Genomic DNA, 24,685 nt, shown 5'->3' on the forward strand with positions numbered 1-24,685 from the left:
GAATGTTTTGGCAAAGTCAAAGGGACATGATTTACAAATAGTAGGTAATATTTGGATCTTTCCACAAGAGCTGGGCTCCAGTTTTTTTTTTTTTTAATAAAACACAAATGATTTCACTTTGGAGTTCACTGTGTCACTCTCTCAACAAACAGATCCTCATATCAGAAATGAGGCTTGTGTTATATACAAGTAGAAAGCACTTTGCGCATATTTACTTTGTGGTCAGAGACCACACACTGGGTGGCTATCTACAATATTTACAATGTTCCTGATGCCACAAGCCTGGAAGCAGGGTGATGGTGTCACAGAGCTGAACCCAAGACTCAGGCCACATCGGGGCATGGCTACAAGTCCTTGTGCTACTGGGCACGGTGGGCCTGGCTCTCTGACCACAGCAAATGCAGGTGGGCAGTATCTGCTTTCCACGCTGGCCAGCATCTGCTCTGTGTGACTGCTGAACTATGCTTCCAAATACTACCAAGCACCTGCTCTGAATTCAACACATTTCGGTCTCAGATTATTTCAATGATAATCAGCCTCGTAAAAAGGCCTTGCCAAGTGTTGAGGTCTTTTCATCCTTTTGTATGGACCAGCCTGGAAGGGCATTAAACACTTACCAAGAAAAGTCTGGTAACCCCAGTAGCAAGTCGCTCTGTCTTCAAATGCCACACCAGGGGCTGCGGGGAATTCAGCAGGAACACAACGGGCTTGTGGTGGATGTGGACTGAGGAGATGGGATTCAAGTGCAGAGTAACCTAGGAAGCCACAGAAAGAAAAGAGAAATCTTAGTAAGGGCTTTCTGTGAAAACTGTTTGGAACATCTGGAATTCCATTTTACAGTCTGCTGTTAAGAGAATCAAGCTATTAGCTAGTTCAGATTACATGAGTCAAATTTAAGGGGTCTTTAAAAAGTTTATGGAAAATAAACATTTGGAAAAAAGTACACTTTGATCTCTAATTTTTTTGCATCAAAATAAAAAAAATTATCCACTATTTAAATTTTCTACAATCATGTTAAAGTCCCTCCATATGTTAGGGGGAATTAGATGGTAGTGCCAATATTTAGTGACTTTTTACTATAAAATGGCTATTTTATAGATCATCGCGTATATATTCAAAGAATGACTCAGCTCCCAATGATACAACACCTGGTTCACTGAAGAACAGAGGTGGGAAGGGAGAGTGGAGAGAGGAGGAAGACGCAGCGTCTAAAAGCAGCAGTGAGCAATGCTAGAAACCGCGACACAAGATCCTCTTGGAGCACATGAGCTGAGCAGAGCAAACTTAGCAGAGCAAACAGGTGAGTAAAGAAAAACTTCCTACAGCATATCTCACACTAGGAAGCTGAGCCAAGACTGAGATTTACATGTTTCAGTAGAGGGAACTCATCAAAGAACACCAGAAAGTGACACGGTTACTGGAAGTGAGTGTGTGGGGAGAGCTGGGGAGAACACAACAAACCTCGGCTGGGAACATCAGACTGAATGGACACCAGGAATAACAGCACATCTCAGCCACAATCCTCACGAGGAGTATATGGTCTAGAGCTGTGAGCTGACTGCATATCAGGGTCAGGGACAGAGCACTGCAGGCTGCTTTGCCTTTTCCCAGTCGCTGTTGGCCAACTCTGATAACAAGGTTTCTCCACCTTCCTTTTTTTTTTTTTTTTTGAATGATACAGTTCCACAGGCTCTGGGATTTCCCTTTCCCCAAGTCCCCTCCTTCCTACTGATTCTTCCTATATTATAACAGTAGTATAGTCCTTCATAAACAATCCTAAGTCTGTCATTCTGCTAAAGAGCATATCCTGACACTGTAGGTATGGACAATGATACAGAGTTCATCCCCTATTGTTAAGATATATTTATCAGTTTCACTGGGAGTCCACCTTTGGTTTGGAAGTAGAGATGCATACTGCATTGTATATTCACATTTGGATATGATAGTCACTATTACACAGCTACTATACACCCGTTAAATGAAAAGCCCTAAAACAAAATCAACAATAGGAAGAAAAATAGGAAATTTACAGCATGAAGTTAAATGACATGCTACTGAATAACCAATGTGTCACTGAAGAAATGAAAAAAAAAATAAAAAACCTTCTTGAAGCAAATGACACTACTGCATGACCTGTGAGTCAGTGAATAAGAAAAAATTTTCTGAAGAAATGAAAATAAAAACAAAAATATTATGAAAACCCATGAAATGTAGCAAAAACAGTATTGAAAAGGCTATTGATCTTGTATTTTGAAGGTTGACTTATTTCACTGAGCATAATGATCTGTAGTTGGGACTATTTGCAAATGGTAGGATGTCACTCTTTTTAACGGCTGAGTAGTACTTCATGGAGTAGATGTATCAGCTTCTTTATACACTACTTTTTTGACGGGCATCTGGGTTGTTTCCATGTCTTTGCGATTGTAGATTGTACTGCCGTAAAAACAGAATTACAGACACCTTTCTCCTGCAGATTTCATTTTCTTTCGATATGTTTCCAGAAGTGGGATAGCTGGGTCATACAGCAGATCAATTTTCAGTTCTCTCAGCACTCCATACTAACTTCCACAGTGAAGGAGGTCCACCAACAGTGGACCAACAGTGAAGGAGGTCACTGTTCTTCCTACATCCACGCCAGCAGGTGTTGTTGGTAGAGTTCTGAATTCAGGCCAACCTCACTGGAGTTAGGTAGAATCTCAATGTTGTTTTGATTTGTATTTCCCTGACAGCTAGGGAGCCTGAGCATTTTTTCATATGTCTATTAGCCATTTGAATTTGTTCTTTTGAAAAACGTCTGTTCATTTCCTTTGCCCATTTGTTCACAAGGTTGTTTGTTTTGTAGTTGTTGAGTTTCTGAAGCTCTTTGTAAACCGTGGATGTTAGTCCTATGTCAGTTGTGCAAAGATTTTCTCCCATTCTGTTGGTTGTTTCTTCACTGTGTTGATCATTTCCTTCGCTATCAAGAAGCTTTTTAGTTTGATGTAGTCCCATTTGCTTAATTTGGCTTTGTTTGCCTGTGCTTTTGGTGACTTTTTAAAGAAGTCTTTCCCAATTCCTATATCTTGGAAAGTGCTTCCTATGTTTTCGTCTAATGATGGTTCTCTACCGTCCTTTTGCACAAACCACTAGTGCTCAATGTCATTAATATAGTGCCTTCCCCTGTCTTAACTAGATAAGATTCTAAACCTTATCTGTTTGAGTCCACTCTGGCACACGGTAGGCTTTTAGTACCTGGCACCACAATATGGTAAGTCTGCTTTTCAATGCATGAAAGTACATTATTCTACAAGAGATTTGCATGAAGCTATATGATAGCATCTTCATTGCTACTTACTGCATGTACATGTCTTAAGTTCCAAACTAGACTATAGGCAAAGATGTGCCTTACACTTAATACTCTTTGTCTATAATGCGCTTAATATGCCATAGGCAACAAAACATACTGATTGATTTATCACCATGCATTAATAAATTTACATGCTATGTAAAATTTAATAATGGTTGAAGAACTAACAGGTTTAAGGGACTTAATTATCTAACTTACAGAAAGATACAAGAACACAAGCAATCCTCAAAATGTCACAAGCCAGTGCAAAACCAGAATTATTTTTATATTTGGCCTAAGCACAATGTTAAGTCAAAGTACTCTATGACCTGTGCTACCAAATACATATACAGCAAGGTAACATCCTCCTTGTTTACAAGGACTCTACATTGCTGCATACCCCGGAGCTTCCAGCATCTAAAAATATAGGCTGATGGCCACCAAAAATAAGGGAGCTACATAAAGAGAGCAGACGAGGGACAGGTACAACGTCTCAATGGCTAGATCCTCACCTTGCAAATACCAGGATCCCATACAGGGGCTAGTTCATGTCATGTCCTGGCTGGTCCACTTTCCATCCAGCTCACTGCTCATGGCCTGAGAAGGCAATGGAAGATGGCCCAAAGCCTTGAGACCCTGCACCCGTGTAGGAAACCTGGAAGAAGCTCCTGGCTCCTGGCTTTAGATCGGCTCAGCTCTGGCCCTTGTAGCCATTTGGAAAGTGAACCAGAGGATGGAAGAATTTTTCCTCTGTCTCTCCTTCTCTCTGTGAATCTTATATACCTTTACAGTAAAAATACATAAACTTTTAAAAAGAGTAGAGAAAGACAGCAGCGGCAGATTCAAGTGGCAGCATTAACTCAACAGAGATATGCACGCTAGAGACGGCAGACTCTGCAGAGTTCATCACTTCCCCAAGAGGACTTGAGAATCCCAAAGTAGCATACTCACTCTTCCCATGTGTCAGGAAATAGGTCCATGGATAAGCAGGAGTACAGACTACTAACCAAAGTAAATGCAAAACAGCAAAATTTTTTTAAAAGATTTATTCATTTTATTACAGCCAGATATACACAGAGGAGGAGAGACAGAGAGGAAGATCCTCCATCCGATGATTCACTCCCCAAGTGAGCCTCAACGGGCCAATGCGCGTCGATCCGAAGCCGGGAACCTGGAACCTCTTCCGGGTCTCCCACACGGGTGCAGTGTCCCAATGCATCGGGCCGTCCTCAACTGCTTTCCCAGGCCACAAGCAGGGAGCTGGATGGGAAGTGGAGCTGCCGGGATTAGAACTAGCGCCCATATGGGATCCCGGGGCTTTCAAGGCGAGGACTTTAGCCGCTAGGCCACGCCACCGGGCCCAACAGCAAAAATTTTTAAAGCAGATTATGAAAAGAAAAAAGAAAAAGAAGCCTGAGACAGATATTGGCAGTTAGGTCGGAAACGTCACAGATGATGCTCACTGCCTGGGCCTGGCTCATACACTCAGGGGACCACTTCCATGAGCACCACTGACGGAACTTTCCTGGAAATTGCTTGCCCTTACCATGTGCAGTGCCTGACCAAGATGAATCTCCAACTCTGGCACATGGGAGGCATTGGGGGGGTGGCAATCAAAGTTCCAAGAGTTATCTGGCAAATGCAGAATTCACAATACTTTGGGAAAGTAAAAGAAAAATATTCGATACTCTTTTTTTTTTTTTAAGATAATTTGACAGAGACAAAGAGACAAAGCAGTTGCTCATCTAATCCCTTACCAACATTCTTGTTGAGGGAAGATGGAGAACAACCAAAACCCATCAGCACAGGAATGAATGCATTCAGCTCCTGGAGTGTGTGAAGAACGTACCCAGAACATCTCAAAGCTAAGCTGCTTCATTTCTCCCAAAATCAAAAATCAGGCAACCAAGCAAGCAAGCCAGGAAACAAGCAGGCCAGCAAGAAAGTCGGTTAGTTCTCCAGGATCAAAGAGAGCTCGGGATAGACCACAGACAGAAGCAGAATGTCCCACTGCAGTGTTTCATGGATACCTTACCCCTTGACCATGGTGTAAAGATGAGAGCTGAGGCAGACCACAAAGGGCTGACCCTCAATCCAAAGCCAAACTTACATACCCCAAATTCAAGTCTTAGCTTAGCATATGGGATTCATTAAGTATGGAAGAGCTAAACATGAGAGTGAAGACAAAGCCAGGAAGCTTCACCTGGTAAGGGAGGATGCATTCCAAAAGAAGGGACAATAGTTCTTTCTAACTAGGTGGGTTTTTTTATGTTTTCATTTTCAGGAGTCCTGGAGCATTCAGAACTCAATGCAAGTGTAAACTCCCTCTGTGCACATGCACACACACACACACACACACACACACACACACAGCTCATTCTATACAAACTTGTACAGCGAATCTCAAGGACATACATGGCCACTGCCAGACCCATGAACTGCAGGTTAAGAACTCATTAAGCCAGGCAAAGGGATTCATGGTAAAACAACAAGAAAATTCTAATGGCAGAAATGAAAACAATATGGCCTCACTGAATGAAACAAGAAGTCAGGTGCCAAGTCTTAAGATATCTGTCTTTAAGGGCAAGAATTTAATAAATGACAACCCGGAGCTAGAAAACGTTCACAAGAAGTTCCTGGGATTTATGTGACCTCCTGAAAAGCAGACTTTGACCACACACTGGTCTGCGAAGTCCAGTGCAGTGCTCCTGCTCTGATCATGTTTGTCTCAAGCTGTACTGAACATTCAGTCTTCCTGAGGGTGTGAGAAAGCACAAGTCTCATCTCTCACAACCCCCATGCAGACACTGTCCCCTCACTGAAGGAAGGCTGACGGGGCTAATCTGCTCTCCAACATCTATTTATACTAAATCTTCTGAGGTTATCTGTGTACTTGCACAAACGTTCTAAACGTTATTTTTAACCATTTTATTTATTTAAGAGGCGAACAGAGGAAAGAAGATGATAGAGCAAATGAACTCTCAGTTGCTGGTTCACTTCATAGATGCCTGCAGTAACTCTTGGCTAGGGAGGAGGCCAGCAACCAAGCCTTCCAGCTAGGTCTCCCATGTGGGAGGCAGGATGGGAATGCAATCACGTGATCCATATGGGATGCAGGTGTCTCGATCACTAAGCCAGACACCTAGCCTCTAGATGTCATTTTATAAAGAAATAAATTTATAAGGAGCAAATGTTTTCTGAAGGATCCAAATGCAATTTAACCAAAGTCAAGGCCAGTTCTAAGGAGCACAAAGCCTCTGGATGTCAAGGCAACCTTCCTATCTCCCATTTAAGAAGCAAGTCCTTGCTCACATTATCACCAGAAAACACAGACAGCGTGTTCTGGGTCTTGTGTGGTGAAGCTCTTCATTGTCCAAGGATCACAACTGATTATACATGTATATATGCAGCAATCTCCAACTCTGCAAAAAATCATGTTATGCGAATCGGTTTGTACTAACAGGAAGGAAAAAACCCAACTTTGTCTTCTGCATGGAAAAAAAGCTGTATGAAAATTCCTTTTGAATTTCCCAGAACTCACAGTGCAGATATAAAACATTTCTACTGCAGAGATTTCAAAAGACTCCTTATTAACTGCATGCTCTATTCTTGGAGTTTGTTAAAACAAGCAAAAGCCAAGTGAGAGAAATGGCTGATAGGAAAGTCTAATAGTTGTCCAATTTTGCTTGAGTGTCAATGAGGTTCTGTTTCATCATTTCTGATTCTTAGAGCAGTCCCCGTGGACGCGTGAAGCATGAAGTCATCTACAACACTACCAAAAAGAGACTACTATTATCAAAACCCAGGGTGAATAGCGCTCTAGAAATGGCTGGTCCAACAGTCGATGTACACTAGGAAAGGTAAGTGGAAAACTCCAACAGCATCCTGGGATCCAGAATATCATACACTGATCCTGATGTATTCACCATCTACTCACTATTCCAGAGATAGGGAGTCCTCAGCCATAGTGCCAACAGGAACTGAGGACATCCTGAAATAGGGTCTCCCAACATCTGTATTTACACAGATGGACAGGGAGGCACACCTCAATTCCAGGCTGGACTCAGAATTCACTTACATCTGCGCAACTGAATTCAGGAACTCAGGCCTCACTCCAGGTGGATCTGCAAAGTACAGGTAGCTGCAGATAGTATCTGAATCTCTTCTCAGTTGTAGCACCCATGTTTTCAGTGTATTCCAGTCTGTGGAACTCCCACAGCTGGCGTTTTATTTGCCATTGCTTGTCTTTCACCATTTGGGAATTGGTATAAAAATATTCCCTTGAAATATTCTTGGAAGGGTGGAATCGGAGATTATTTTGAAGATTATTATTTTCCTTGTTTCCTCATTTTTATATGTCCCTGAATCTCTGAAGGAAGATCAGTGAGTCGGTACTGAATTCCAAGCAGCACTGCCCTCTCGGGTTTCCACCCCCGCTCTGGGAAGCAACTTGTCATACCCCCTGGCCTAGACAAGCTCTGGGACCCAAGCTGTCAAGTACTGTGGCAAACAGGATCCAGCTCTTTCCCAGTGCACAAAATCACTGAAATATGCTGGGAGCGACTTTGCCCTAACGTCTCCTCCCCTCCCCAGCAAGGACATGATTCAGGGTATCCCAGGGAGCCTCTGAAAAAAATTTAATAAAACCACACACACACACACACACACACACACACACACACACACACACTAAAAAAAAAACCAAAAAACAAAAACTAGATGAAAATCTGCAATTTCATGCACAAATGAGTCTACCTCTTTGTTCTGTGTTTTGAATGCCCTGGAAAAATACTGGGAACTAAATTTGGGTTGGGGGTTGAGGAGCAACAGCTTTTATAAACATTAGGAGTATTTATGAAACTCCAGGTCTTGACCTTCCAGAGGGATCCTGGGAGCAGGGCAAGGGGATTGCAGAGACCCTGGCCCGCCCTTCTCAGGAGTCCACAGCTCAGCCTGGCTATGGGTGTATCCTGGTGCAGTGAGCCGGCCGGGCATTCAGCAGCTCACTGTTGAGGGCAAGTCCTACAGCACTGCCAGGCATACTGATATCACCCTCCAGTACAGGCTACAAGAATGCCAACCTATGTGTGTCACCAACACACCTCACTCTTTCACAATTCTGGCCACGTGCTCAGATGGCACCTGCACCCAGCTCACAGTAGAATGTTCCCCTCATCCCCACAGGCAATGTTCATGGCACCACCCCCCACAAGGCACCATGGTGGTGGGCATTGACACTGTCCTCCGGGTCACACTGTGAACTCCTCCTGACATTCCGTGAACACAAAAACTGAGTCACACTCATTGCAACACCCTTGGGTCCAGCACAGACATCTAGAATCAGTCAAGAAGCTTTCTGATGAATAATACAATCAGTAGTAGTTGTTCATGAAGTGTGAGTCATGTAATGGTTAGAGCCATCTTGCCATTCACTTCTGTGGTTGATAATCTTCACTGTTCGCTTTACTGTCAACTTCAACTTGACATAATGAAGAAAAGTAGACAAATTCTAATTACTAAACAAAAAGATATGAGTTACTAGGACCAAGTGTATAGTGAGGGGGATTCCAAGGGCATGCCCCAGCTTTGGGGAATAAGCATTCCCATGGCATTCTCTGCTCTAACGATGGGGCAGGACAGAGCAGCTCTCGCCAGGTGCGGGACCACAAAAGACAAAATGAAAAAAGGAAACATTTTCGTCATGTTTAACAGTTACACAAATAAACATAGACATTGTAAAATGTTTGAGGTGGAGGCTGGGGAATCCTTTGGGGTGTTTCCATACTCAGAATTACATAGCAAAGAGAAAAATTTTGAAAGGGGCAGGCATTTGAGCAAATAACTAAGATGCCAGCTGCACTGGTGCCATGACATAGTAAGTGAAAATCTCCAGCTTTGCTGTTATAGCATCTGAGGAGAGAATCAATGGATGGAAGATCTCTCTCTCTCTCTCTTTCTGCATAGGTGTCTCCTTTTCTCTGTAACTCTTTCAGAAAAACAAATTAAAAACATTTTTTTTTAATGCTGGTGAAGGTACTCACACTGGAGTATCAGGGTTCAATGCACAGCTCCAGCCTCTGACTGTGCTTGCTGCCAATGCAGACTTTGGGACGCAGCGGGGAAGGCCCAAGTGACTGGTTCCCTGCCACCTACTTGGGAGACGTGGATTCAGTTCCTGCTGCCAGCTTCAGCTAGACTGATCTGGTTGCCATTGGCATCTGGGGAGTAAATTACCACGCACGAGCTCCATGTCTCTCTCCCTCTCTCTTCCCCTGTCTCTCACATAAATAAATAATTTTTGAACAGTGTTCTACTACCTTAAATGCACAGATTTTTTTCATGGTTTTCATTCAATGAAGTGTTAAAACAGAAACCCTAAACAAACTGAAGGAACTCAATTTATGCACATGAATAAAATGGAAAAAAAGTGTGCTTTTATCTACTTTATTTTTTCTTGTCACATTTAATAAATAGACTCATTCCAATAACTTTATTATAGTTTCCTTTATGGACCTTAACCATTTCCCCACATATTTAAAAACATTTTATTTTCATTTGTTTGAAAGGCAGAGTGACACAGAAACAGACAAAACATCCAATCTACTACTCACCATAGCACTGAACCACTGAACCACTGAACTGTGTAATAAAGAGAATCATTGCAGAGATCATTAGAAGCTGATTTATAAAATAAGCTGCTTCACAAAATAGCAAGAAGCTAATTCTCATATGATATGCTGGCTGGAGTAAAAATTTCCAACAGCCAATTACAGTCAAGATTCCTGTTTAAGCAATACCTTAAATTCATTTAGCTCCTAAGAGCAAAAACACCAAATCCTCAAGAGGATTATCTTGGGGCTGATAAGAAATTCTGAGTACAGGTACAGCACCACCTTTCTAACAGAAAAGAGGAACCTGGAGAGAAGTTAACAGCTAACAATATGGACATTTAAGAATACTACCAAAAAAAAAAAAAAGAATATTATACTTGGGCCTAGTGCAATAGCCTAATGTCCACGCCTTGCGTACACAAGCATCCCATGTGGGCGCTGATTCATGTCCTGGCAGCGCCACTTCCCATCCAGCTCCCTGTTTGTGGCCTGGGAAAGCAGTTGAGGACGGCGCAAAGCCTTGGGACCCTGCACCTACATGGGAGGCCTAGAAGAAGCTCCTGGCTCCTGGTTTCAGATTGGCACAGCTCCAGCCATTTTGGCTACTTGGGGAGTGAACCAGCAGATGGACGATCTTCTCTGTCTCTCCTCCTGTCTGTATATCTGCCTTTCCAGTAAAAATAAATCTTTTTTTTTTTAAAGAATGCTACCGTAGTATTTATAGTGGTGTCAGCAGCAGTGCTGCCTTCCGAGGAAACACAACAGGCAGATCTATGGGTGTCTGTTAAGACCAGCAGCTTTTCATCAGAGGGAAGCACACTGACAGTAGTTTATGACATACATTTTTAAAGATGAAGGAACTGGTGCTCAGAGGTAAATAATTCATCTAATGTCATGGCTAGATGGCAGCAGGGTTAGGAGAACCATGTCTCCCACCCCATTCTTAATCCTGGCTGAAGCACAGAGAATGGGAAGCTGTTCTGCAGCACTGACGGGCAGGAACCATTTGGTTACTGGAAAAGGAAAGGTAAGAAGAAAGGTAGAGGGCAGTGGAGGGGGTTCCCAGGGCTGAGTCAACAAGTCTTTGGATGAGCAGTGACGCTGACAGTGTTAGCTAAAGAAGCATGGGTGGATATGGTCTTGACACTCCTCCACCTTCTCTACCAAAGTTTCAGCAATGTCACTGCCGTCATAAGCCAATGCGCTATGGAATGCAAAATGGTGCTGGTTATGTTTCAAATCCTACTCATGTGTCTGACACATCAGGCGTGGCATTATAAACCCACGAAGCTGAAAGTGCCACGAGAACAAGGCCCCAGCAACGGGCAGGGAGAACCCCTCCTCAGGAATCCTACAAGCCAGGGAATTAGGCAGTGACACAAACCCACCATCCTGTGAGCTCCCGGAGCTCCCAGATGATATGTGGATTAAACAGCTCTCTAAGGAAATGAAATTCTGGTCAAGGGAGAAAACATTCAGGAAGTCTATGAAATCTGGTTTTCTTTAAAAGCTGAAAAAAAAAAAAAAGAAAGAAAGAAAGAAAAGAAAAACCCCCAAAACAAAAACAAGTTCTAAAGCCAACAGTACTGGTCATTCAGGTCTCAGCCAGCCAGGTTATGAAGCTAAGCAAATGGTCTTAGAGGAACTTTAGTTTCAATGTTTCTTGGCCTATCTCACCAAATGACAAGCAACCCAGAAATCAGAGGGGACAGAACATGTTGTCAGTTGTGTTTGGGGAGCACTTTTTCTGGAAAAGCACTATTTTTCTTTGACCAAATGTTACTCTGTGTTTTAAAGGCAGGGAATCGCCAGTGTTTTTTATCTTGGCAGTAAACGTCAGCACAAACGAACCCACAGCAGAGCAGATGGAGTTTGCAGTGTTCACACAGGAGCTCAACACACTCGTCTGTGTTGCTCCACAGAACCAGTCTGCATGGAGTCATGCAATGAGCTTTCAGAGTGAGACTTACGATCTCAGAAAGCAGAGGGAAAGTTGCCAAGATGTGCCTGTGGCGTGTGGCTGTCAGCAAGACTTTCAAGTGGGATAATGTCTTCTTAGAGCCAGTATTCCAGAGTTGAAGTTTCTTGAGGCAGAATTAAAAGCAGTTCAATACATTTGTTGTAGTTGCAAAGGGACAATAATGAATAGGATGCCTGCTAACAGAATTTGTTACAGTTACTCTATGCCTTATAAATCCCGTAAATATTTATTAATAACTACAAGGAAATAAGAAAGTCTAGGAAGTCTGAACAGTGATCCTGTATGTGCAGGTAAATCAGAACTGCCAGGAACTAGGAAGTGAAAATTTTAACATTTGATTTCCAAGGTGTAGAACTAAAACAACTCCAGTCATTCATTTCCCAGCAATAAAAACACTGTAGTCTTATAAAAACGATATACATGCATGGTCAGAAAATCTAAAGTCTGGTAAACCAATTCATGTTCTAGACAGCAGAAAGAAAAGAGAATATACCAGCCATTCTCCAACAAACAGTCATGCACCACGTAGCAATGTTTCAGTTACTGACAGCCCACGTAGATGATGGTAACCCCAAAGGCTGCATCCCTTAATGTTACTGTGGCTGTCAAATTTGTGTTACTACACTTTACAATGTTCATAAACTCTGAGAAAGTAGCGTAATGATGCCTTCTCAGAATATACCCCACTGTTATGTCAGTTACAGGACTGTAACTGAAATTTTTGGTCCCCACATTTGACTATTAGATATGAAATTTGGGAAATACTATGTTTAAACTTTTACTTTAATACATAATTTCATTTTTAGGCATAAAGTACACTTTATTAACTAAATCCTACTGAGCTTAATAAACACAGAAGGCGCTCAAATATTTGAATTGGGAAATGAAAGATGGAGCATCTGTATTAACAGGGCTGGAAAGTTCTGCCAAGACTTGTTGCTCATGCACATGAGCACAAGCCAAGCTAATCACCCATAATATATCGCTACAGAATCTCCTTATTCTGACAAGACTGAAATGTTCTAGAAGACAACAAGATTATACCACTGAGGCTATATTCTACAATTCGATCAAGTCACAAGTCACTGAATTACTAAGTCAGCAGCCACTAGTCTTCTACACCTTATGTTCAGCACAACTAATATAGTCTCTGATTCTGCCTCCAGCACTTGCTTTGAAAACCTCACTAACAAGCAGCAGTCTAGGCTGAGGAAAGCAAAATTGGGGATGAGGATACATTATAAAATAGGTAGGCAATGACTGCAAGCATTACCAAGCTATGAGAATTTCGACAAGTAAATGCAATTCTTCACTATTTGTGATGTTCAGGCAGAATAAGAGACCTGACTCATAGGACAAGAAAGCTTTCTATAAAAATATGATTTGGAATGAATCAAACATATGATCCCTATAATATTTGATCGCAAAAAGAAATGAAGTGTTGATACACAATACAACACAGATGAACCCTGAAAACACAATGTGAAGAAAAAAGGTCAGACACAAAAAGCCATAAGCTGTGTGACTGCACTGACATGAAATGTCCAAAATTAGGAAATCCATGAAGAAAGATGAAAGAAGGCAGAAAAGACATTGGGATAGAAAGGAATGAGGAATTTTTTCTTACTTGCATGGAGTTGCCTGTGGGTGATGAAACTGCTCTGGAAAGATACTAGCGGTGGCTGCACAATATGTGAATATACAAATGTTGTCAAAATGCACCCTTCACAATGGCTAAAGTGATTACACTAGCTAGGGTTCCCTCTGAAAAGCAAATCTTATATACATACAAATGGTATCTGACTTCTGATGCTGCAATTGTAATGGTGCAAAAGCAGTAAACATTCACATTTCAGTCTCATCCCAGTTAAGCCGCATGCTGACGTACAATGTTGTCAGTCACATGATCACAAGTGTTAGCAAACAACATTCTGCTGCATACATTATTGTTAAAGTGTGATGCTCAGTAGCTCAGATGTCTCTGTTGCACTTTCCAGGCATACCAAGCTTTTCAGGACATGACAATGCTTGATCCCATAGAGAAGAAGGGGTTGATTATGAGAACTGGCTCAAGGAAGTTAAGAGCCCCATGATACCATGTCTGCAAGCTGGAGAACCAGGTAAAGCCGTGACTTTCAGGCTGAGTACCAATGGCCTGGGGAAGGGCAGGTGAAAGTTCCCCAGTCCAAAGGCTTGAGAACTTGGAGTTCAATGACTAAGGGCAAGAACAGTTGGTGTCCCTGCTTCAAAGAGTGAAGTGGCCTTTCATCTGACTTTTGTTGTATCTGGGCTCGCAAAGTAGGAGGATGGTGCTCATGCTTGGAGAGGGCAGGCCTTCCTTGCTTGGCCCAGGGATTCAAATGCTAATTTCTGCTGGAAACAGGCTCACACTACACCATGCAAATAACGAGTTCCTAGCTATATGGTTATCCCTTAGCCTAGTTAAGCTGACACCTTAAATTAAATGTCCCAACAATATTGTCACAGGTATTTTACACCACACACACACAAATTTGTGGTTCAAGCTTTCATATGGAATAGAACAGAACCAGTTTTGCTATAGAAATCTCACCTGGGGTGCCAACCTTGTGGTGTAGCATGTAAACCACCCCTTAGGGCACTGGAATCCTACACTGTGGTGCTTACTTGAGTCCCATTTGCAATCCAACTTCCTGCCAACATATATGGGAAGGCAAAAGACATTGGCCCAAGTCCTTGGGATCCTGCCACCCACTGGGCAGGCATGGATGGAGATCCAGGTCCCTGGCTGCAGCCCTGCCCAGATTTGTCTGCTGTGGCCATTTAGGGAGTGAATAAACAGATGGATGATCAAATACTGATAAAGAATCATATTTTCCAGAAGGACAATATTCTAAAACACCCTTATTTAAAACAAAGACAGACACCTGACAACATCAGCTATCTTCACAATCTAGCTATCAATTTCATCCTCCTGAAGCAAAATAATCCTTCTAACTAGAGTTAGCAAGTAGCATAACTGTGTGATTGCTATTCCCACTTCCACAAATAGTTCCATCGCCATGTAAGATTTCCAGTCAGCACCAAGAAATAAAATGCAGATAGCGGGCGACACGGATATTATTCCTCTTAGAATAATGAACAGCCGGGTATTTCCTTGGAGCCGACAGCAGTTTCTTACATTAGTCTTGAACTACTCTAAGAAGGTCTTTGGGGCCTTAGCACTGTGGCAAAGCAGGTAAAGCAGCCACCTACGTTGCAAGCATCACACATGTGTGCCAGTTCACGTCCCAGCTGCTCTGACACAGCTGCCTGCTAATGTGCCTGGGAATAGCAGCAGAGGATGGCTCAAAGTTTGGGTTCCTGGCACCCAAGTGGGAGAGACTCGGATGAATTTTGTGACTCCTGGCTTTGGCCTGACCCAGGCCTGGCCATGGCAGCTACCTGCAGAGAAAACTAGGAGACAGAAGATCTTGAAGAGTGTGTGTCTCTCCTTCTCTACAACTCTTAGTTTTCAAATAAATAAATACATCTTCAAGTAAAAAGATTTCTAGAACCTAACAAACTGCCTTGATTGATAGTTCTTGGATTAAAAGGGAGATAACTGAAACAAGGATATTGACATATTATAATGAATGGGTACATGGGCACTGCTCCCAGACTCCCTGTGTTCAACCACAGCTCCATTTGTTCCTTTGTGTGCAACTATGAGTAAGTTACTTGACTTACTGAGTCCTGTGTTTTCATCTGAAAACCAGAATCACAAGAACATTTTTGAGTTATACTAAGGAATAAAATAGTAAATGTAGAAAACTCAAAATACGCTTATCTTCCAGTCTGAAAAAAACTAACTACAGACAGATCCTCAACTTGTTTCTACACAGGCATATCCTCAGGCTTTCTTTAATGCTTTCTTCTCTTGCAAAATGTTCTCCATTCTCTACTTGCTACCCACTTACACCAGAGCATACCATTCTACTCTGACTTGGAAATTTCACAGGCAAATTATGTGAAAATTTGGCAAATTCGACTTTCCAAATCTTTTTAGGAAGAGGCAAGCGTACATAATGACATGCTTAGTTCCGTGTTTTAACAGGGGGTCAGTTTTGTCCATCTCACAGAAGAGAGAGTGTAATCTTTAGGAGGCTCTGACATGGCAGCAGCAGTGCTCCCAGAGGAAGCTCTGTGTGTGTTGGTGATTTTCCTGACATATGTCCTGTTAACCCTTCTCTTGCAGCATCCAGCATCTCCTGCCTTGTATTACAGTGGGCGTGCATGTGGTACATGGGTTAATATCCTTCAGCTTGCTACCTATACATCCACATCAGAACACCACATTCAAGTCCTGGCTCTGCCTCCAATCCATCTTCCCCACTAACACGCATGCTGGGAAACATCACTTGATGGCCTGTGTAGCTGGGCTCTTGCCACACAGGTGAGAGACCTCGAATGAATTCTGGGCTCCTGGCTCTGGCCCCATCCACCGACTGCAATATGTGTGGTGTGAAGCAGCAAAGGGAAGTACAGCTCTCACTGTACCCTTCTCTCTCATTTCTCAAATAAGATCAAAATAATTTTTAAACATCTTATTTCATTTAATTGACAGGCAGAGAGATGGATGGAGAGATAGTCTATGTGCTCAGTACTCAATTCAGGTCTCCCACATGACTGGCAGGCACCCAGCAACTTGAGCCATCATCTGCTGCTTCCTATGGTATATATTATCAAAAAGCTGGATTGAAACAGAAGAGGTGGGACTCGAACCAGGTACTTGGGTTTGGAATTGCAGCAATCCCAGATGGCAACTGAACTGTTGCACCAAACATCTACTGCTAAAAACAAACAATAAAAGTTTCAAAATGATTTCATACATTAAAAATTAAAACTTAATTTTGCTACAAAAATTTTGAAATTTTTCTATTTCTAGGCATAATTCCCATATATGCATGAATTTCACAAGTATTTTGTTTCAAAATAAACTTAACAGTTAATTATATTTTCCATAAACCTTTTAAAGTACTTCTTGAAAAATCAGGAAACTGTCCAAACATAGGAACGAGTGCTCAGGTACTGAGCAGCAAATTTGCAAAAGATAAATGTCTTTTTTAATACCTTCAAGCATATGGTGTGTACATATACATAGATATAACATACACGTTAATGATGCCTGAGCAAATGAATAAATGAACAAAGCAACGAACAAAACATTTTGAAGCAAAATTTGAACTCTTCCAAGATGTACATTTTCTTCCCAAGTCTGCCAGTGTCTCCTGTAACCCAATCCTTTGGGTCACCCTGCCTTCTTTCAATTATGGACAGTGTGACCGGCGGTTAAGGGCAGTGAGCCAGCAAGTCAGAGAAGGGCTCTGGGTGGGACTCAGTAGCCTTGGGGCCTTGAGTGTGGCAAGACTCCCTAGACATCCATTTCATTAACTGCAATGTGGCGGGAACCGAACTGTCTCCATGCCATCAGCTCCCAAGGTTCAGCCACTTCAGTGTTCTGGGGCTGTGCTTGTTATTATTACTCTAACACTATGTTTCTGCCTCTCTTGGTTCCTACAGACAGGTCTAGTCTATGCAGTCCTTCATGGAGTATTCAAACTAAGAAGTCTGCCTCAAACACCACCCTTGCACAGGCCACATCTTCCCAAACCAACTGCTCTCTGACTCATGCCCCAGGAACATTTCCCCTTTGCTACTGCTCTTTCTCCTCCACCTGGCAAGCCCAGAAATGTCTTCGGACATCTCCCACATAAAGCGCTTGCTCATAGCATCATAACAGACAACATGTCCAGGGCTCAATCAATGAACTGGCTTCATCCAGACCCGGAGGCACTTCAAAGGTCCCCTGGGACTGGGGAGAGGGAGAGAGCTGTCTGGTTTTCAAAGACAACACATCCCAAACAAGATGCCCTGGTCCTACAGCCTAATCCACCCTGCCAACAATCCATCCCTCAGGTACACCCCACACTGGGTGAGGACCGTGTCAAACGGCAAGATGGCTACAAGAGGTCCTGTCTCCCTGAAGATGGGAGTTTCACGGAAGGCTGAGGATCACCACAGCAACCAGACTACAAAAACAGTCCATGGGCTTTGGCCTCCTGACTCTGCTAAAGCAATCTGTCCTCCGTGCAAAGGCTGGGGCACAGGAGTTGAAAAACGATCAAAGTAAACACAGCTCCTCCAGCACCATTTGGTTGCACTGAGCTCAAGGCATCGGGGCACAGCATCCAAGTTCTGGTAGGAAAGATGCTGGCCTGAGCCAAGGACTTGCTGCGCTGAACAGCCTGCTCGGGGAAGAAGGCCTGCAGAAGTGACTGCAGAGCACATTTTCCAAAACAACCATTTCAAATACGCTCGAAGGGCAGACCAGGGGAAAAAAAAAAAAAAAGTATGCCATTATATCAAGTTACCCTGCCCGGGCTGGGACAGCTGTTGATACCAAGCCTGGATTTAGAAAACTAGGGGGAAAAGCAAAGGAGTGGGGGATTGTTCTGCTACAACATTATATACACTTTATCCGCTACTGACCTTTACACAGATTTATTCCTATAGGAAAAACATCCTCAAAACCTTATTAAACACTAAACGAGAAGATGACTTGATCTAAGGTCACCATTCTACCATTCCCCATCTATACAGTAGTTGATTTATTTTTTTTTCTATACAGTAGTTTAAATAGTAAATAAGAAGCTCATGTATAATGTCCACACCTTGTGGAAACAGCCACTACAAAGCACAACAACTTAGAAACAAAGAAAATTCTCTTTGAAGTCTTTAAAGGCTTTCAGTGCTTATTAGAATAATTGAGTGCCAATTACTAACTGCTAATGCTAGCCTAAATATGCAGAACGGTTTTTAAAAGGGACCCAAGGGCCAGTGTTGTAGCACAGTGCGTTAAGCCTCTACTTTCAATGCCAGCACCCCATGCTAGCTGCTAACACATTTGGAAAGACAAGAAAAAATGGTCCAAATTGCATGCCTGCCAGCCATGTGTGTGACTAAGATAGACATCCTGGTTTCTAGGTTTTACCTGGCCAAGTCTTGGCCATTGCAGCTGACTGGAGAGCAAGTTAGAGGATAGAAATACACACATTCTCTCTCAGTCTCTCTCTCTCGGTATATGTGCATGTCATTCTTCCACAATGACTTTCACATAAATAGTCTTTATTTAAAAAGTAAAGGAAACTCAAAGTGGTTTACTTGCAGAGCTGTAAAACACTCTTGAAAGCTAGGCAGTAAACCTCCTGACTTCAGCCTGGCGCAGCCCTGGGCGATGTGGCCAATTGAGAAGTAAACCAGCAGATGGAAGATCTGTGTGTCTCTGTGTGTGTAACTCCCTCCTTCTCTGTAACTCTACCTTTCAAATGAGAAAATAAATCTTTGTAAAAAGTTTTTTAGGGGGCCCGGTGGCGTGGCGTAGCAGCTAAAGTCCTCGCCTTCAATGAACCGGGATCCCATATGGGCGCCAGTTCTAATCCCGGAAGCTCCACTTCCCATCCAGCTCCCTGCTTGTGGCCTGGGAAAGCAGTCGAGGATGGCCGAAAGCTTTGGGACCCTACACCCACGTGGGAGACCCGGAGGAAGCTCCTGGTTCCCGGCTTCGGATCGGCACAGCACCGGCCGTTGTGCTCACTTGGGGAGTGAATCATTGGACGGAACGATCTTCCTGTCTCTCCTTCTCTCTGTATATCTGACTTTGTAATAAAAATAAATAAATCTTTAAAAAAAAGGTTTTTTTTAATTGGGTAGTAAAACTATATAATTCTTATTACCAAGAACTTATAGGGAAGAAAATCCTTATGCTGATTACATTGGCAGTACACAATGCATTCATAAAGACATTCCCTAACTGCAATTACCCTGAACAAGAACATCTAGAAACCACGCAAGAACATGTTTACCACCCTCTTTCCTCTAGGATATGTCACCTGTCTCAGACCTCCTACTGGAACCCTTCAAACAATTTCTAGAGTGAATCAGCAGGTGTCTGCTAGCCAAAGTCTACCCCTCCATTGGCCCTGCTGGCTCAGCTGTTCGCTGCATCTCAGGAGGTAATTAGTAACATCTACCCACAACATGCTGCACAGACAGGAAGGAACAGTGTGGGGCAAGAGGCTTGTTTGCCTTCGTCTCTGCTTACCTCCAGCTTAGCAAGCCTGGAGTTTCATAGACACCAAGGAATTTCAGAATTTCTGATTGGTGTATTTCTTCAGGCCTCAGGTACTGAATGACTACCATAAGTGAGGCACTCGGTTAAATTAATGTTTCTCAAAATATCAAGGCACTCTAAGGATCTTTTAAACCATAACTTCTGGGCCCAGTGCAGTGTTCTAGTGGCTAAAGTCCTCACCTTGAATGCACCAGGATCCCATATGGGTGCGAATTCTAATCCTGACAGCTCCACTTTCCATTCAGCTCCCTGCCTGTGGCCTGGGAAAGCAGTTGAGGACGGCCCAAAGCCTTGGGATCCTGCACCCATGTGGGAGACCTCGGGGAATTTCTTGGCTCCTGGCTTCGGATTGGGGCAGCACCGGCTGTTGTGGTCATTTGGGGAGTGAATCATCGGACGGGAGATCTTCCTCTCTGTCTCTCCTCTCTGTATATCTGACTGTCCAATAAATACATATATATATATATAAACTTCTGCATTTCCTTTAATGAGTATTTGAAAACATGAATTCAGGGTTAGGAATGCTGAGCATGAAGCTAAGGCAGGTTTTGGCTGTTCTTTTAATATAGAGTCAAAGGAAAGAGATCAATAAAAATACAGATAGCAAAAAAAACACTGCATAGCACATATGAATGCATCTTTAGGAAGCAGTGGGGAAAAACAAAAGAATTCCTTTGTGAATCAGATATAAAACTTGCCCTTGGGGCTGGATGCTGGCTCAACATACTAATTCTTCAACTGTCAGCACCAGCATCCTATTTGGGCTCCACTTCTGATCCACCTCCCTGCTTTCAGCCTAGGAAAGCTCAGGTCCTTGGGCCCCTTTACCCACATGGGAAACCTGGAAGTTCTTGTCTTCAGATCAGCTTAGCTCTGGCCTTTGTGGATATCTGGGGAGTAAACCAGCAGACGGAAGATCCTTGTCTGTCTTTCCTTTTCTCTGCAAATCTGCCTTTCAAATAAAAATGAAATAAGTCTTAAAAAAAAAAAACAACTTTCTCTCAAGAAGTTCACAGTATCATGGAAGCCCAAAGACATAGGGTTGTTGATCCAGCTGTAGGAACCATCAAGGGGCACTCTGCAGGCCCCTGTGGGAAAGCATGGCAGGAAGATACAAAACCAGCAAGTGGGGTGGACGAGAGCAGGGAGAACCATGCAACACTAGGCAAGCAGAGGCAGCATGGGTAGGTTGGAGGAACATGTTCAAACAGATGGAACTGAAGACAAATTAAAAAAAAAAATCAAGATTAAAGTGGAGAAAGTCACTGAGGCCAAATTGCAACTTCCATTGAAAACCAAGATCTACCAAGCTTAATTGTCTCCCAAAATGGCCAAACAGGGTTATTATAAAGACAACTAAGAATCACATAAAGCAATGCAATTAAAGAATATATATATATATCTGAAAGAGCTACAGAAAGAGAAGGCATGTGAGGAAACAGAGAGGGAGGGAGGGAGAGAGAGAAAGAGATCTTCCATTTGCTGCTTTAGTTCTTATATGGCTGCCAATAGGATAGACCAAAGCCAGGAGCCAGGTGATTCACTCTGGTCTCTCAAATGCGTGCAGGGGCACAAGTATTTGAGCCATCTTCCACTACTTTCCAGGCATAGTTAGCAGGGAGCTGGATTGCAAGTGGATGAACCAAGACACAAATCAGCAGTTAGTTGGGATGCCAGTATTGCAAATGGCAGCTTTACTTGCTGTATCACAAAGCCAGCCCCTTAACAATGCATTTTTCAGAGATATGAATCACGACTTGTTTCTTGATAAATAATGGGTACAATAATTTCTGACATATTAAGTTTCAATTATATGACTCATTAATTCACTAAGCAGACATCTATCGCCTTATTTGCCCAAACATTTGTCACAAATGGACCCCCATCTCCCAAGAAATTAAATCCCACTTTATTCAGGATCCCATTCCAGGTCTTCTGTAGTGTCCCTTGATGGTTACTGAATTACCAAAAACTATCTCACAGGGCAAGAAAATTAAACTTTATTCTTCAACTCCAAATCTCCTAGACTTTAGGAATTTGTTCCTGGCTTTGTTCCCAGGTCACAGGTCCTTGGTTGACATTTGCTGGGTTTGGCATTACATTTTAACCCACAAAGCATCAATGAATAAAGCAACTACTGCGACCCACGGGCTTGAACCTGTCACCAGGAACAGCTCATGGGGTTGGAAACTTTGGTTCTGGGTACGCAGTCTGTGTGGAATCCCTTGGGTCAACCCACAGCTCACTGTTGTATGAGAAAGGTGCTGGTTAAGCCTCTTATGTCCTCATTAGATGCCCTCCTGAGTCCTGGCAAGATAAAAGAATATATTATGAGCATTTGCAGTCCACACCTGAAACAACTTTGGATCAATCTTGCTCATATTATTCTTTCAAAGAAGAAGTAAACAAGAAGACATTTTAAATGAAAACAGGGTTGTATGACTTCCAGAAAAGAATAATTTATTGTCTGCCCTCAGGGAGAAATGTTGTTTATCCTTGCCTGAGAAGCACAAGACATTAAATTTCACTATAAACCACAATGTTTGCCAATCTCATCTTCCTGCTGTTATACGACTTTAAAAAAAATATATTTATTTTATGTCTATTTGAAAGTTAGATTTACAAAGCGAGGAGAGATACAGAGACAAAGGGGACCCACTGGATCACTTTCCCAATGGCCACAATTAAGCTGATCCAAAGCGGGGAGCCAGGAGCTTCTTTTGGGTCTCCCACACGGGTGCAGGGACCCAAACACTTGGGCCATCCTCCACTGCTTTTTCATGCCATAAGCACGCAGCTGGATTGGAAATAGAGCAGCCAGGACTCAAACCAACACCCGTATGGGATGCCAGCATCACGGGTAGAGGATTAGCTTGATACACCATTGCATCGACCTCAAATTTTTTTTTAAGGCAGAAGACATACAGACAGAGGAATTTTTTAGCAGTTCACTCCCTCAAATGCTCATAACAGACAGGGCTAGCCCAAGCAGAAGCCCAGGTCTCCGACATGGGTAACAGGAGCCCGAGTACTTCAGCCATCAGCACTGTCTCCCAGGGTGTGAATCAGCAGGAAACCGGAAATAGGGTCGAATCAAACTCAGTTCCAGGCACTGTGGCACAGAACATGGGCATCCTAAGCAGCATCTGTCCACTGCCACAGACACCCACTCCTCGAAACCATTCACATCAAAAAGAAAAAAAAAAGTTTTTCTCAAGTGCCTTTCCTTGGACATCAGTTTCATAGCATAAATGAAAAGACCATTCTTAAGGTCCTTCCGTTCTAACCCTGCAGCTCTCTGAGCAGAGGACAGTAATGGGCTTCACTGCACAGCCCTAGGAACAGATGCGGCTGACGGGAAGGAGTGAGCGAAAGTGACCAAGTCATCCATTTCACAAATACCAGGTCACAAGACATGATTTGTGTGCTAATTAAAAAGAACAATTGACAAAAAGTTGAACTTAACCTGCCAAAACAAACACAAGAGAACAAAATAAAAGACCTTCTTTCAACAAGTCAGAATACCCAAAAATGAATTTGTGCAATTTCTCAGGCCAGTGTGAACATGTTGGAGTTCCTGTTCTTTTCTCCCCTTTGGCTTTTCGTTGCAAACCAGGGTCAGCACGTGCCCTCTGGGGTTTTTTGGTTTGTTTGGCAGAAGTGAAATGGATTAGGAAATACTCTAAGCTGATCCTGAGGGTAAATTATGATTTACAGCTTCTTTTAAAATAGGTAGTGTTGACAAGATCATAGCTCTTCCGTAAGTTCATTTATTTGGTTTTGTTCATGTCTTTCAGATAGAATTTTCTATGGGAGAGCTATGAGCTGTACTAAATTTCAAAAAAAAAAAAAAACAAAACAAAACAAAAAAAGGTGGAATCTTCTATTTTGGATTAAAATGTAGAGATTCCAATAAACCAAAATACTACTTCAAAAACAAAGGATGCAATGGTGCAAATATCACACAGACCCTAAAAATACCATTTAGATGTTGGCTCTTGGCTAAGCCATATAGCAGCTTGAGACCAAGCCTTGGCCATCATAACACATCTGGTCATGGGACTTTTTGCAGGGTAACAGGCCATGTGCTAACTGAGAACCCCTGAGAATACTGTGCAAACCCAAGATCTTCAACTGGTTATTTCTTCCTGTCATTTCTTTCTAATTAGGTCACTGGATACTCCAGAAGTAAAGAAAAGTGGAAAAAAGTGAAATTAAAACCAGTAAGTTGAGGCCGGCATTAGCAGTGCAATGAGCTAAAGTACTATCTGCAACACCAGTATCCCAAATGGGCACCAGTTCAAGCCCCAGCTGCTCTACTTTTGATTAGTTCCCTGCTAATGCACCTGTGACAACAGCAGAAGTGGATCAAGTGCTTCCTGATACCCACATGGAAGGTCAGGATGAAGTTTTTGGCTCTGACCTGAGCAGTGGCTATCTGGGGACTGAACCAGTTAATGGAAGATATCTCTCTCTCTCTGCCTCTTCCCTCGCCCCCAACTCTGTCTTCCAAATTAAAAACAAACAGTAGTGGAGTTGGTTGCTTGATGAACCCTGGGGACAGCAGACACTGTAGTACAGTGAGTCAAGCTGCTGTTTGGGGCATCTATAGCCCA

General features: G+C 42.8%; 1 protein-coding gene across 1 annotated transcript in view; it reads right to left on the reverse strand.

The window, feature by feature from the left end:
• Nucleotides 1–24,685, reverse strand: part of TGFBR3 (transforming growth factor beta receptor 3) — a 198,771-nt gene that overhangs the window by 69,555 nt on the left and 104,531 nt on the right. The window contains exon 4 of the mRNA XM_058659133.1: nt 618–755. Coding sequence (XP_058515116.1) covers nt 618–755 — 138 coding nt within the window. The remainder of the gene's footprint in view (nt 1–617; nt 756–24,685) is intronic.

Source organism: Ochotona princeps, chromosome 2 (genome assembly GCF_030435755.1).
Source record: "Ochotona princeps isolate mOchPri1 chromosome 2, mOchPri1.hap1, whole genome shotgun sequence".
In the NCBI taxonomy this organism is placed as follows: domain Eukaryota; kingdom Metazoa; phylum Chordata; class Mammalia; order Lagomorpha; family Ochotonidae; genus Ochotona; species Ochotona princeps.